The sequence below is a fragment of the Caenorhabditis remanei genome, chromosome II (genome assembly GCF_010183535.1).
Source record: "Caenorhabditis remanei strain PX506 chromosome II, whole genome shotgun sequence".
Taxonomy (NCBI): domain Eukaryota; kingdom Metazoa; phylum Nematoda; class Chromadorea; order Rhabditida; family Rhabditidae; genus Caenorhabditis; species Caenorhabditis remanei.
Window position 1 is genome coordinate 9,122,917 of NC_071329.1, and position 14,329 is coordinate 9,137,245.

General features: G+C 35.4%; 4 protein-coding genes across 4 annotated transcripts; 3 read left to right on the plus strand and 1 right to left on the minus strand.

The window, feature by feature from the left end:
- Positions 1-3,256: 3,256 nt before the first annotated feature.
- On the plus strand, positions 3,257-4,223 carry GCK72_005518 (uncharacterized protein; the record flags this gene model as incomplete). The annotated part of the gene is made up of 3 exons (XM_003117327.2): positions 3,257-3,381; positions 3,430-3,492; positions 4,145-4,223. 3 exons carry the CDS (start codon positions 3,257-3,259, stop codon positions 4,221-4,223), a joined length of 267 nt encoding a protein of 88 aa, XP_003117375.2.
- Positions 4,224-4,384: 161 nt separating this feature from the next.
- GCK72_005519 (uncharacterized protein) lies at positions 4,385-4,894 on the plus strand (the record flags this gene model as incomplete). The annotated part of the gene is made up of 3 exons (XM_003117452.2): positions 4,385-4,483; positions 4,538-4,656; positions 4,822-4,894. 3 exons carry the CDS (start codon positions 4,385-4,387, stop codon positions 4,892-4,894), a joined length of 291 nt encoding a protein of 96 aa, XP_003117500.1.
- A 1,762-nt stretch (positions 4,895-6,656) lies between these two features.
- GCK72_005520 (uncharacterized protein) lies at positions 6,657-10,598 on the plus strand (the record flags this gene model as incomplete). Its single annotated transcript, XM_053725220.1, has 6 exons — positions 6,657-6,740; positions 8,066-8,116; positions 9,450-9,737; positions 9,786-9,898; positions 9,951-10,020; positions 10,338-10,598. The coding sequence occupies 6 exons, from the start codon at positions 6,657-6,659 to the stop codon at positions 10,596-10,598; spliced, it is 867 nt and encodes a 288-aa protein (XP_053589414.1).
- A 1,055-nt stretch (positions 10,599-11,653) lies between these two features.
- Positions 11,654-13,299, minus strand: GCK72_005521 (uncharacterized protein; the record flags this gene model as incomplete). Its single annotated transcript, XM_003116922.2, has 5 exons — positions 11,654-11,743; positions 12,360-12,522; positions 12,773-12,893; positions 12,940-13,047; positions 13,272-13,299. The coding sequence occupies 5 exons, from the start codon at positions 13,297-13,299 to the stop codon at positions 11,654-11,656; spliced, it is 510 nt and encodes a 169-aa protein (XP_003116970.1).
- Positions 13,300-14,329: the final 1,030 nt, after the last annotated feature.

The following is a 14,329-nucleotide window of genomic DNA, read 5'->3' on the forward strand; positions in this document are numbered from 1 at the left end:
TTTTTATAGCCAATGTTTTTAATTATTCTGCATGGTACTGTCCATATGAACAAAGTGGAGAAAACAAACTGAACACTTCACAAAGAGAACATGCACAATATGACCCAACTGAACCATTATTTCCATAAAAATTAGAGTGTCGTCTTGCGAGAATCAGCTTCAGAACTTTGCGAGAATTCCAGGTGAATCCAGCATATTCTCGTTTCGTTCTGTCTCGTTATGTCCAGCATAAAATTCAGCATAGTTCAGTTACAGCATATTCCAGCACGTTTTGATTATATTTCATTCCGCATAATTTCTTGCTGGACATTGCAAGAATCTCGCGAGACAACACAAGTTTCTCTCGATTTATTGAGTTTCCATTTCAAAATAGAGCTCGGTTTTAAATGAGCAAGAAAGAATGATGAATTTATTAGGTTTTTATTAGTGTCTCCTCCTTCACCAAATCTACACTTTTGGGTGTTCAATATATTTGCTTCAAAAGTCTGTCCTCATGGGCTCCTCATCCGGTTTCTCTCCGGTTCTGGGCTCCTCATGGGCTCCTCATGGGCTCCTCCTCCGATTGTTGACTCCTGGTGGACTGCTCGATGACTCCTCCTCAAGTTCTGGGTTTAGGACTCCTCCTCAAATTCTGGGCTGCTGATGTTCACTACTGAATATCAATGAATGACCATTTATAATCATCCAGTCACTGAACGCTCATCGCTGAACATCCTGTCTTGTGTACTCCTACACAACTATATATGAATCGACAAGTTATATATACCCACCTCTAGCGATGTGTCCGACATCTCACGGACTCCGCCAGTCGCCATATATACTATGGGAAATGGGCGGGGCTTATAGGAATATAGGCATATGGGCATAGGCATAGTCTAAAGACTCCAATTTCTCAGTTTTTCGATTGCGAAAAAACAAAAAAGCCCTGTTCAATGTCAGATACATAGTTTATAATTCAGAACTTTCTTTTCTCTCGAAATGTGAAGGATTCAATATCTTTGATAGCTGTTTATTAATATATAAAAGGGGAATTGTCAAAGAAAAACTGCAAAATACGAGTGGACCTCCAGGTTGTTTACAGGCACTCCTCATTCCCGGCACAACACTCTTCGAATCCAGTCGACTGAATCGCTGAAGCTCTCAGCGGATTTGTCGATGTTCAGACCTGAAGTGGAAGATTTTCTTGACTTTTAAATTTCTTGAGAGAATTTCAAACAAAATGTTTGTTTTTTCAATACTCACCGAGCAGGTTACGATTTGGAAGCAATGCCGTCTGGTTTTTACAGTACGGATGACCACTTTGTTAGTTTCGAAAAGTTGGATTTTTGTAGTTCGGTTGGATCAACGTCGAGAAACTTCGGTATTCTGGAGCGAAGGCTCATACCAACTCCCAGATGATCACTGATAAGGTTTTCCTGGATCTACCGTTTGTGACTTGTGATGAAGGAATGACGTTGTTTCTGAAAAAAGTGACCTACGGGATGAAATAAAGTGACAGAACAACAAAAAAGCGACAGGAAGATTGTTTGAGTTGTTAGTCGATTCCAATATTCAATTTATCCATTTTTCGGTGCTTTTTAGGAGTAGAAGGACCCAGCAATCGCACTGTAAGAGTACATCTTCTATTTTCAAAGAGTCACGAAATCTTACCAATTTGACTGTTTCTGTCCCCATTCTTATGCCGTGAACAAAGCTTTCGACATGGAGCTAAATTCAGCAACACCAGAATTTCTCTGTGAAGTAAATAATATCTGAAACGCTTCAAGATGGTCAATAGAACATCTTGTTTCTGTATAACCTATTTCATTGCGTTTCCATGTTCATCATTCATCCATTTTTGTCATTATTACCCAATAAAATGCTCGATACTCTCCTATAAACTGTCCGTTTTCTTTCTTTTTACATCTATTCTCTCTTTCTTTTTTTGTCTAGTTCAACTATATAATTATGGTGTGAATGTTCTCCACTACCACTCCTTTTCCGGCTCCATTACGTTTTTTTCATTTCAAAGATTTTTCGGATTCCGTACAAATAATGTTTCCTGATCACTTCAAAACGACTAATCAACCAGATGTTCCAAATGAAGTCGTTATAAAAACAGAAGAGACCGCACCCATTTTTCCATTTCCTTCTCTTTTTCTCTCGCTCATTTTTTCCATTTAAGTGATTAGAGAGAAATAGACACAATACAGAAGAGAAATACACAAATTGTCATCCGACCGGTCTTCTGAAAATAGTGTGTAAGATGAAGAGATTCAGAGAAGTATGGCCTTCGAAACGTCTGCTAAGTCGAAAAGATAGGGAAAGAATGATGTTAGAATTTGAATGAAAACTGTCTCTCTGTTTATTTTATTTTTTTGGATTTGAATGCTTCTGGAAACTTCCCCAATCTTTATTACTAGGAACCTATCAAGTCCGGGTCAAAACCAATTGAGAGTAACCTTCAAATCAATGTATGCATATCTGAAATTTTGAAGTTTTTCGCCAATAGTCAAAATTTATAGAATTTCAAAACTAAAAACGTGGATAAAAATAATTATAGCGAGATAAGGGTCATTCAATGATTCAGTTTCGACAGCATATCGTTTCAGTATGCAGTATCTTTATTTGGGCATTGTTTTTTGGGTCGACGCTAAACGTTTTGGTATTTTTCATGTTTGAAGGATCAACTTCTACTTTCAAAAAATTTTTGGATTTGGGAATTCACTTCAAAAACATGTTGCTTACTAGCTAGTTAGCTCTCAACAACTTTTTGTAAATAAATTTTTGTAAAAACGATATTTAACATGTCATAGAACGCAATGAATGCTTAAAAATAATGTTGAAAAAGGATTCTCTTCCGTTCGTCAACCGTCTGAAATATGAATGAAAATGTATTTCTGAATGACATGAACAATAACTATACAATAATTTCAATCAGAAAAACTTTTGGTTTTTTCTATAAAGGTGCTTGATTCCATCCGCTTCTCCAAAACACCAACTCTCCGAAATATCCCAATTTTTTATTGTCTAAAAAAGTTAACATCGAGAGTAACATGACACCTCTTCTACTTGTCTTTTTTCCAAAATGGCACCCTTTGAATGTTTGTCTTCTCTCTCTTTTTCTACCGCAATGTGCTTTTTCTTTGCTTTTTGCTCAATTGCGCGGGCGGGTCATCTCTAAACTTACTCTAACTTTTACTACTCAAACCGTTTATTTATTCTTTTTGTCTCAATGATCGTTTTTTGAAAAATATATTTTGAGGAGCATGTGAAAATGACAGACAAACCTGCAATTGATCAGTTATTCGATGAAGTTTCACAAATATTTTGGATCGTTCTGTTTTTCTACATTATTGTTTCGTTGATTTGGATTATGTACTGTTGTTATATCAATAAAATGTAAGTCAAATAGTCTCAAGTAGTCGGAAATGAATCAAGACTTTTCAGGGAGCTGAATCTCGTCGAAAAGAAAATAGAAGAGAATGGAGTAGCAAGATCACGAGAACTACAGTAAGCCTTTGTCTTCTTCTTCCTTTTTTGTTTTTATTTTTGTTTCCTTCTTCTTTTTCTTCTGTCCCTTTCCAACCCAATGTGACCCATCAACAACATAAACAAAATTTGTGATGAAAATTTGGGAAAAAGATGACCTATGACCACATTTGGTCAGAAAACTAAAAGGAACCGCCCATCTTCTCGATTTTTTCCAATTTTCATATAACTCGTCTTCCCATCAAAATACCGGTTTAAAAGACGTTACTTCCTTTGATTTTTGGTTTAAAAATTGAAGTTGAATTTGTCTAAATTATCTATTTTATTTTATCAAAACCTTTGATGCTCTTTAAAAAAATTAATATTTTCCATTCTTGGAACCTAAAAGAAATTTGAACGAATTAAACTTACTTTTAATTGTTTCCATCGGAAACTAAAAAAACTGATTTCAGTTGCTAAATATAAAAAAACGGAGATGTCGAGCGATCTGTCGAACGCAGTGGAGCCGTTCTAGTTAGAGCCTTATTGATAGAAATTCAGTTCCTCAAAATCCTTTTCTGATTGTAGTTTCTTACTTTTTTAAACCATTCGAACCGTGTAGCCTAGCCTAACCTTGATGAATCCTTGATGCTCTGATCGGTGCAATCAACAGTTTAATTCAATATATTTCTAGGAGACTTCTTGACGCCTACAAGAAAATAACTGGAGAGAATTGTGATCATCAACCTGCATCAATCCAAGAACAAGTCTGACCGACATATTCCCTTTTTTGCTTCTTTATCCTCTTCTTCTTCCTCTTTCAATCGTGTTTTCACTTGACCATCTGACCTCATTCACCGCCCTTTCGATTTTCTTTTCCATTTCTTTTCATTCATTTTCCATTCCCATTTCCAACCGGAACATCCCAAAAGCAATGCGTTCTCTCATTCTTCTCTTGGCTCTTTTCGTTTTTTGTGCCGCTTTCGACAAGTTTTCGATCAGCAAAGATAAGGGAGTTCGAGCCAATCTCAAGGTAATTCAAACTGTTTTTATTTTAAGAATACTGTGTTAACATTTCAATTTCCAGCACCCAATCTCCCGTCGAGTTCTCCGATACGAACGTTCTGTAGCCTATGAAGACTTCCCAACTCCAGGAGAAATGGCTCCAAAATACGTGCCCATCATGGATTTTGCCAAAGTTAGACCGTGAGTTTTTGTATCCAAAAAGCTCAAGTAGTATGGGGACAGGACTCGGGTAGAGCCAGACACTTTAATCCGTGTGCCAACAGGGAAATTTCAATTCGATCAGTATTTTCGTTTGATTTCAAGAGGAACAAAGAAACTCACTCATATAAACTTCATTATTTTCAGAGAAATTCCATCAAAAACGAAGCATAATTCTGAATTCGCCGACGCCGAATACCAACCAGACCTCGATTTTTAATCGTTGACTCCTTCCCCTTCTTCCACTTTTTCTCTACTGATTTCTCTGTTATGTTTCATTATGTTGTTTTTCCGGGTTTTCCTCCTTTTTCCAGTATAGTTTTCTCCATTTTCATTTCCGTGTTTACCCTTTCTGCCCCATGTGAGATTTGTACATATTCGTCGGGTATCATAATAAAATGTTTAAATTTCCATATGTTTTGTCTACATGAATTCAAAAGAGTTGAGTATATAAAGTAGTTATTTCTCCTGAAATTCAGAAAATTCAGTTGACCGCAAGCTGAAAATTCTTGTGACTATAACCGAGTTCAATGGCTATGATGTTTCCAGTTGTGAGTTTGAAATCAAAAGAAGATAGAATTCAAAGAATAGTTCAAAACTACGCATTTGTTTTGTTTTACGCGGGTAAAATTTGAATAGTGTGGTCGGTTGGTGACCGAATTGTATGGAGAAAGACCATTCAGAAATCACCCAGAGAAAAAGATGACGTGGCTGAAATTACGTAGTTAATTATATGAGAAGTTAGTTTCAGAAAGATCTGGAATTAATGGATCGCAATCTTAATGTCTTTCTGTGTTAGGGGGGACTGTGAATCACGAAGATGTTGAAATGTTCATTGTAGAAGATGTTGAAACAGACAAGATAATATGACATTTACATTCAAAACTGAACATTTAATAATTTTCTGAAAATTTCTCCCTTTCTTGAATCAGAGCCACATTATTTGAACTATTTATATTCTCTGAAAATTGAATCATACGTAGAATTTTACTTTAAACTCAAAAAATTTAAAAATAAACTTTAAAACTACTAAACTCAATAAAAGTGAGTTTTAAGTGTAATTCGGATTTGGTTTCGAAAACAAAAACCAGTCGAGAACACTCAAAAAACAAACGTTTTTCAAATCCTCAAAAGTACAAAACGTGCAAAATTGAATGAAATCTGCGGATCATTCAAAACAGAAACAGTCTGAAAATTTCTTTTTAAAGGAGATTCGAAACTATCAGATTGTTCCGGAACCCCAGATTTTCGATTTCTAACCAAGTTTGTGAGTCTTTATAAATCCCGTTTTATCATTTTGTACCTATCAATGTCTCTGATCGTTCTTTCCACAAAAAGAGACTATAAATCCAAAGTACGTCCATCACCCTCCTTGATAATTACTTACAAGTTCATAGAACTAAACGATCAAAGTTTGTATGATATCATCTGAATCTTCACGTCTTCTTCAATTTTCCATGTTCTTCTTCTTCTTCTACAGTTCCTTCCATATTTCATAACATTGAAACAGATCTTCTTTTCTGTCGTTTAGTCATTAAAAGTTGCTGAACTATTTCCTATTCATGTCACATTTTCTGATTTATATCTTTTCAGAGACTTTTCGTTATGTTTTCTTGTTGTTTTTTCAATGAATAATAACAAAAGTATTCAAATTGTAATTTCAAGTTTCAAACATCACCGGTCATTCATTTTTTCATTTTTCCTTCTGTCCTCAAGGATTAAGTTTATCCGATTTATTCATTTTTTGGAAAAGTGTAGGTCGCCACTGATTCCTATTATATTTCTAAACTTGATACACTTTTTTTGGTTTGACCGACTCAATAATATTCGAAGTAGACATAATACTATTTCTGTAACTGATCAATCTCCAACTTGTTTGACAACGTCACTCACGTGATTTTCCCCAATCTTGAAGATGATCTTTTTCACATATAAACAAGACAACTTTCTGATTTTTAAAAAAGAAAACGAATCTTAAAATCATGATGATAACCATGGCGAATTACCATCTGATGGTTCCGAATCCTTCAAGAAATGCTCAAATTCCGAATGATAATCAACGACCGGTATGATCTTTTTATAATCTTTTTCTCCTCTAGATCTAACTATACATTCTTAAAAATTCACATTTCTTTTATGATGCAAATCGGACGATGTTGCCTCCTCTTTGGCAGGATTATTGCCAAATGAATTCGCTCATCTTTTTCAAATCCTACTTGATTCTTGAAGAATTGCCAAGTGCAAATAGTCTTTTTCGATAGGTTTTCATTGGGAATTTCGAAAATTTCCAATTTAATAGTTACTCTGAATTACCAATTTGTGGTCTTCAAGAAAACTTCCAAAATAATTCGTCATTTTAAGATATAATCTAGATAAGTTGTCTGAAATTTGTGGAGGAGGGGTTTATAAAGAGTCTTCCCATGGTTAGATCCTTCAAAATCCCTACAAAAAAAGCCATGAAAAATAATTCAAGTTTATTGCAGTATTTACGAGTCCTTTATGAAAAGTTAGTTTTAAATACTAACTAAAAATAACTCAAATTTGATTCTTGATTGATCCGATTGGGCTGAATAAACTGTATTTGGCTCTCTTTTTAGACTTCTATATTCTACATTTCCGTCAAAAACTAGTTATTGTTAGTTCGAAGTGTTTCAACAAACCGCCTGGAACTTCCTGATCACACAAGAAAATTAATAGTTCATTCCTTCCGAATATCTATTTACAAAACGTTTTCTCCTTCCACAAACGGTTTCTTTTTCTTCTATTTCTGTCCATTTTCTTCAACTCTTCTTCTTCTTCTTTTTCTCTTTTTCATATTTGACACGTTCCGGTCACACGTACATTTCGATAATCGGATCTATCTGGTTATGTAAACCATTTCAGGAGAAAACAGGGAGAGTGTCCAAACTCTAATATATTCAAAAAACGGTGTTTCCCATGTTTTTGCGCGTATTTTTGTCATATCAAGTCACGTGTCGTCGTCATAATTCTGGAGAGAAGTATAAAAAGAGAAGGCAAAAGAAGGGGAATCCCAACAACTATCAATTTTAGAGTTTGACCTTTTCGAATTAGAAAAAGAAAAGTACAGAAATAAGTTTCCGATTGAAAATTAATCAAAGGTTAGAGAGACCGCCCACTTTCTTTTTCCTTCATAAATCCATAAATCTTGAAATCGGAACAGATTCAATATTCATAGATTTAGGGTTTTTTCTTGGTTTTCATGTCAGAATAGAATCATTTTCCATTTCTTTTTGACCCCGGAAGAAAGTTCTTATTTCTCTCGTTGTCTCCAAGAACCCTTATTTCTTAAAAATACTGATGAGTGCAGTGAAATATTCCTCCTTTTTTCTAGTCCCATATCATTTTAAAATTGAATTATTTTTTATTTCAGATGTACGGAGAGCCGCACCCAAGCCTCTTTGCCAATATGAACAACAAGAAAGTAGGTTTTTCATTTTTCACATTTAAAAAATATTATGTGAGATGGTTAAATGAAATCCAAAAAAAAAGCAGTGAGAATTCAGGCAGTTTCAGTTTTGTTTTTCATGCAGAATTTTAATTCCAAAATTGAAATATTGATATTGTGATGTTTTATAACTTTTTTGATTTACATCTCTGCCATTGAACTTGTTCAAAACGTCATAGTTTTGAAATTGCTAGTTGCGAAGTGTCCCAAAAGTTTTTCGTTTTTAGATTGTTTCTAGTTTTTATATCAAAGTTTTTGGATAGTTTCAACAGGGAAGAATCAGTGTTCACAATAATAAAAAAAAGACCAAAGAATAAATGGAAAATGTTTTGATGTACTCTCCGCCCAATTATAAAATATTCTGAAAATCCTTGCATCTAGAGAACCAAGAGACGCGCCCTGCTTCTTCTAGAGGAGTGGTCTTTTTTGAAAAATTCTCAAAAAAATGAAAAGATCTGATCATTCGATAGAAAAAGTGACCACCACCCGGGGACGGGAATATGGAGAAAAGAAACGGAAGAGAATTGGGGGCGAAGGAAAAACAAAAGCAACACAACACAATAGTAAAAATCACGTTTTAAGTGTCTTTGGTGTCTATTTTCTTCTTTTTTTCTTGCCTTCTCATTCCATCTATTCCTCATTTTTCTTTATCTCTTCTTCTCTTTTTCTCTAAACTTGTGATCGGGAAGAAGAAGAAGGAGAAAGAAATAGAGACAATCACCTGAAATCATTTGGAGAAGAAGAAGAAAGAAAACTTATTACTTTCTTCTCATTTTTGTGTTCATTCTCTCTTTTCTTTTTGATTGGTCATCATGATATTCTTGACCTATACCCCTGTTATTCAACAATACGATTCGGTAAGAATCTTCTTCGAATACTGGAGATGAGCCAAAGAATCAGTTCATATCAGAAATTTAGTGGTTTGATTTTTGGAAAATATCTGAGAAAAATTGATAAAAGAAGATATCAAATGATGCAAAATTGTGTAGTGAAGAGAAGTTAGATAACCTAGATCATAAATCTTCCGTCACTTGATTATTTTCGAAAACAAATCATAATGTACCGAAGGTCAATGTTTAGTACCAAGATAGATTCATTCCTGTACTTGAGTCCAAATTCTGCACCAAATTGGAAGGTCAAAAAAGTAGTGAGTGGCCGAAAACAACTGATGGGAATACATCGAGTGAGGAGACAAAGTACAGATTTGCAGAACTGGGGAGTGCTAGATAGAAGACAAAACATGATTTTGCAGAACTCCACACTCAAATTAAAAAATAACTTCTCTTCATTATTATTCCCTAATTTTCAGGTTGTCGTTGCAGCAGCATGCACACTTCCAGCAGATTCTCTATTCGCAGTGATGCTGTATCTGATATATCCGGATTCATTTCTGCCCTCCACACTATTCATTGTCAACTTTTCGCTGGTTCTACTGGCTCTTCTAGGCATAAATTCAAAAGTGTCTTCAATGATTTTACCGGCATTAGTGTGGAAATGTGTACTATTGTTGTTCCTTTTGTTTTTGGGATGCATTTCAGTCGACGCTTATCAAGTTCCATCAGCTGAGTTAGAAGAAGCTCACGTTCCAACAGCACAGGTATTTTTGAATATTTTGAACAGAAAACAAGAGAATTGTCCATTTCAGGAGTCAACATCACCACATCGCTCAATGATGGTCTGGAAAGATCTCGCAGCGAAATATCCAATGCTTCCGTTTATTGCAGTTGCATGTACAATTGTTCTTGCAGTTGAAGCAAGGTTTGTTTCAGAAGAATTCAAGATGTGAAAATGTATTTTTTGTTGTTTTCAGAGTATTTTTCTCCGCGTGGCAGAAGATTTGTTGTCCGGCAGTGGTTAATGATGATGCGAATTTGGAAAAAGTAAGTTTTCCAGTAGACATTTCAAAAAGCTGATTCATTGAAAATTTGTTCGAGGCCTCCATCCTTCTCAATTTTGATTTGAATTGGGTACTCACCTATGGATCTGGAATTAGGATAAGACGTTTCACTTCATTTAATGAATTAAAAATCGAGAAAAAGCTTAGCAATAGAAATAGTTTCGTCATTTGCTCTTGCTCACAGTCACGTTATTCCTCAGAATGTTTTTTTTCTATTTTGTCCCGAGGAAACTTATTTGCTCTGAAAACATCTCAACCCCTTTGTTTAATAACTCACATTAATCATTCCCATAATTTCAGTCTCCACCATCATACAATGCTTGCGTCCGTGCGACAGCCAGCGAAAAAGATCTTCCGAGTTACGAAGATGCGCTGAAAACATGTTCAAATTCTTCTTCATCACAAAATCCGTCGTCATCTGCAACATCTTCTTCATCTTCTTCACAACGACCACCTCATTCTGTATACACAATACCAGATGTCAAAGTGCACAAGTCACCTAGCACTCAGAATTGCCGTAGCTCTCCATCTTCTTCCAAAATGACAGTAATCAGTCTTTGATTCGTTCATTTGATGACGTGGCAATTCTTGCCAAGAATCCCTTTCTCTCTGTACATTTCCCTTTTTCTTTCATTTTTCGGTGTTTTTTCGGTGATTTTTTGATGGTGACGAGTTCTGCATCTTGCGGGGAAATTGTGATCCGGACTCGGTGTTTTCTTTGAATTGATCTCTTTTCTCTTGTCTGTTTCTGTTACTGCAATACTTGTATTCCATTATATATTATTATTATTTTGACGACGAATACTAACGAAATGAATTATTTCGTTTCTTACCTTCTTGGATTGACTTTAATTTTTTCGAAAACTTGCGAAAAAAACTTGATTGTTTCGTGACATCAATAATCTCTTAAATTTGAGGTTCGAATTTTTGAGGTTCAGAAGTTTCGAAATTGAGTGAGCAGCCCCCGCCTGGACGACACCATTATTGTTTGGCAAAAAAGAGATCACTAAGGTTTAGAACTCTGCCGAAAGACACATCTTGTAATTTAGATAACTAAGATCTTTTAAGTGTTCATGATTATTCTACAGACAGGTTTCTACGCACGCAAGTACTTGACAACATATCAAAAGGACAAGTCAACTGTTTGATAATCAGTGCATTTCATTTCCAGTTTTCTGTCTCCAACTCATTTTCGATCTGGAGACAAACATTCATTTTTACTACAGTAAACCCTCAAAAACCAAAACGATTGCACCTGTTTTTTAAACAAATCGAATGGATAAATACACGATTCACCCATTTAAAAGAGGAGGTCATTTCTGTTTGTTTTTGGTCAATTTCAATTCAAACACTTTGGTTTTTCCGAACAAATTTTTATAGAAATTTATTAATATATCGTGTCATCATCAACATCATCATTATGAATAAACATGAATGAAATGAGAAAAAAACAGCGATGGTTTGAGCAAATATTTACAGAAAAGGGTTGGACGCGGAGAAGAAATTAAATCTACAAAACATTGGGAAGTTAACAAGAATTATCAAGCAAGATTGTTTTTTGGTTTCTTAAGAAATGAAATGAGCTGAAAGTACGAAGAAGAAAAAGAAAGAAGAAATTAATATCGGTAGTTATCACGGTCTCTTGCCGGATCGTATGAATATTGTTCGGCTGGGAAGTGAGTCGGTGTCGGCTGTGGAGTTGGAAGCTGAAAATGTATCATGTTAAAATATAGTGTATATGTCTGCATTATTGTTTGTTTCCACCTTTTCCTACTTCTTTCTTTATTTCATTCATTCGAAAAGAAGATTCACGTTTTGACAGAAAGTGTAAAAGTAAGCAAACTAGCAAATATGACCTCTTTTTCTCCGAAAGAAACTGGATTTCTCTCCAAGAAAAGTTTGTCAATGAATCAACAAATAGACCGAAATGAGATACTTTTGAATGTTGGTAAATCGGGAAAAGAGTAAATCTATATTAGGCTCTAAACTTCCAGACAACGAGTTTTTTAATTAACGATACCTTGTGAAATTCTAGTTCAATGCAATCATCAAGTTGTGTTACTTCAAACTATGTACTCTGTTCTGACAGTCACTTTTTTCCTCATTTTTGTTATTTTGTCAACTAAAAACAAAAAGATACACTTTACTTTAATCTGTTCGTCAAGGAGGAAGTGACTCAATACTGCTTTTCCTTCCCGTTTTTCCGTTATGTTTGTTCTTAGAAAAAGTTGGCGCGCGGAGGAAAGAAATTGAGTTGAAAAAGGGCGGAGAAGGAAATAGATCTCGATTCAAGTTGTTGATATCAAATCAGTAAATACTTACTCCAGAATAGTTGTTTTCCTCGTAATGCTCATAGAGTTCACGTTTTTGTTGCTTGTCTTTGGAACGGTTGAAGAGCCAGACGACGAGCCAAATGACGAAAGCAACGATGACAAGAATACAGAAAATGACAATCAGAGCAACAGCCCATCCGTAACGATTATGCCTGAAAAACATTGAAGTTTAAGGTTGAAGATTTTTAAGTTTCGAAGAATTGTTTTCGACAAGTTTTCGACAAAATTTTACTACAACTTCGATTATTATACAAGATTACGAGCCCAAGAGTTCCAAAACGGTCAGGAGTTAAGAAAATGTCTTGGATTACAAGACGATTGAAATAGTTTAACCGAGTCAATGAGGCATGAATAGAAACCCCCATAATTTGAATATTTACATTTCAAAAAAAAAACTCTTACCAAGTTCCATTCTTGCAACATCCATCGGAGCAGCATCCGATGTCTTTGTAGCATCTTTCGATGACCGTGTTCGCACTGTTGGCAACTCCATAAATGCAGTCATAGAACGACGGATCGATTGCTGAAAATATGATTCTTAGAATTTTTTACTCAATTTGTAAACGAACTATTGATTTGTTGTCCAACGAGTCCGCTTCGGACGAAGCTGTCGGCTGCGAGGAAGTTTGATTGGGTGTCAAACTGACGATTGAGAGCAGGAGCCTGAGTGGCTTGTTCTGAAAATCGAAAGAATTACAGTAGTAAGGGAATGATGTCTTTCCTTCACTAGATGGCTGAACCATTGCCATAATGCTTAAAATAAGAATAAAACAGTTTCAGAAGTCTGGGAATACTTCAAGATTTAAGATTGGCCTAAATGTTAACATATTCAGATGATAACTCCATAAAGATAACTCCATAAGTCAGACAAAAAAAGGAAACTTTGAAAAAAGAAACGTACGATATCCATCCCATCTGGAGTTCGACATGTTGATAAATTGATAAGAACGGAACGTGTGAACACAATTGAATGGTATTTGTGGGGACGACTCAGAAAAGAATGAAATGTGAAAGTGACGGAAACAAGTGGGAATAGGGAGGCGCCCGATGACTCCTTCTCTTTTCCGAAAAACCTCCGCCTCTTCTGTACTACAGTACTCTCTGCGTCTCTCTCATCTCCATTATCTTTCGAACGGAGCACTGACAAAACTAGCTCATTGTTGACATTTACACGTCTCTTCTCCTCTTCCGCACCCTTGTGCCGCGCGGCATTTTCTCTCTACCAAAGATTTGAGAGAATTGAGAAAAAGAGGGCTCGTACACGTTTTACAGAGGATTACGAGAGTGCTTCAGGCGGCTGACTTGCCTGGAAGAGAGAGCAAATTCATTACGAAATTTTTTACGAGCATAGAGTTGTGAAACAAAGAAACGAGGTAGAAACTGGATGGGAACATGTTCCAAGAGGGCATGGAATTGTGGGAATTTACGAAAAGAAGGGATTGAAGGGAGGGAACCGTTATAGATTTAGAGTATGGAGAGGGTAATAGGTTTAAAGTTAAAATGAGAACTGGTTTGTGGATATTTGAAAACAAAAAATGATTTCAAGATTTAGAAGTGATGATCCAAAAGTTCTAGGAAGACGATTTTCTAACAAAAAAATCAGAATTCTACTCCATCTTGAAACATAGAGACGAATAGTGAAGTAAAGATGAAGAAGTCAAAAATATCTTTTTGTGTCGAATACTGTTTGCATTCTGTAATATTCCTCCAGAATCTAATAACTTTTTCATCAGTTTAGTTCTACTCTAAAAAGTTGTTTTTCCAAGTTCCCAAATTTGAAAAATCTTCGTCTATAGTACCCAATGTATTTTGAATACTTCTTCTTTCCATTTTCCTATTTTCTTCACCTTCTGCTCCTAATTTCGACGACATCCCAATTGCTGTTTCTCCTCTGTCTCCATGGTGACAAACCCGTTTTTCTTCTTCTTCTTCTTCTTCTTCCCCCAATTCATTTCCTTT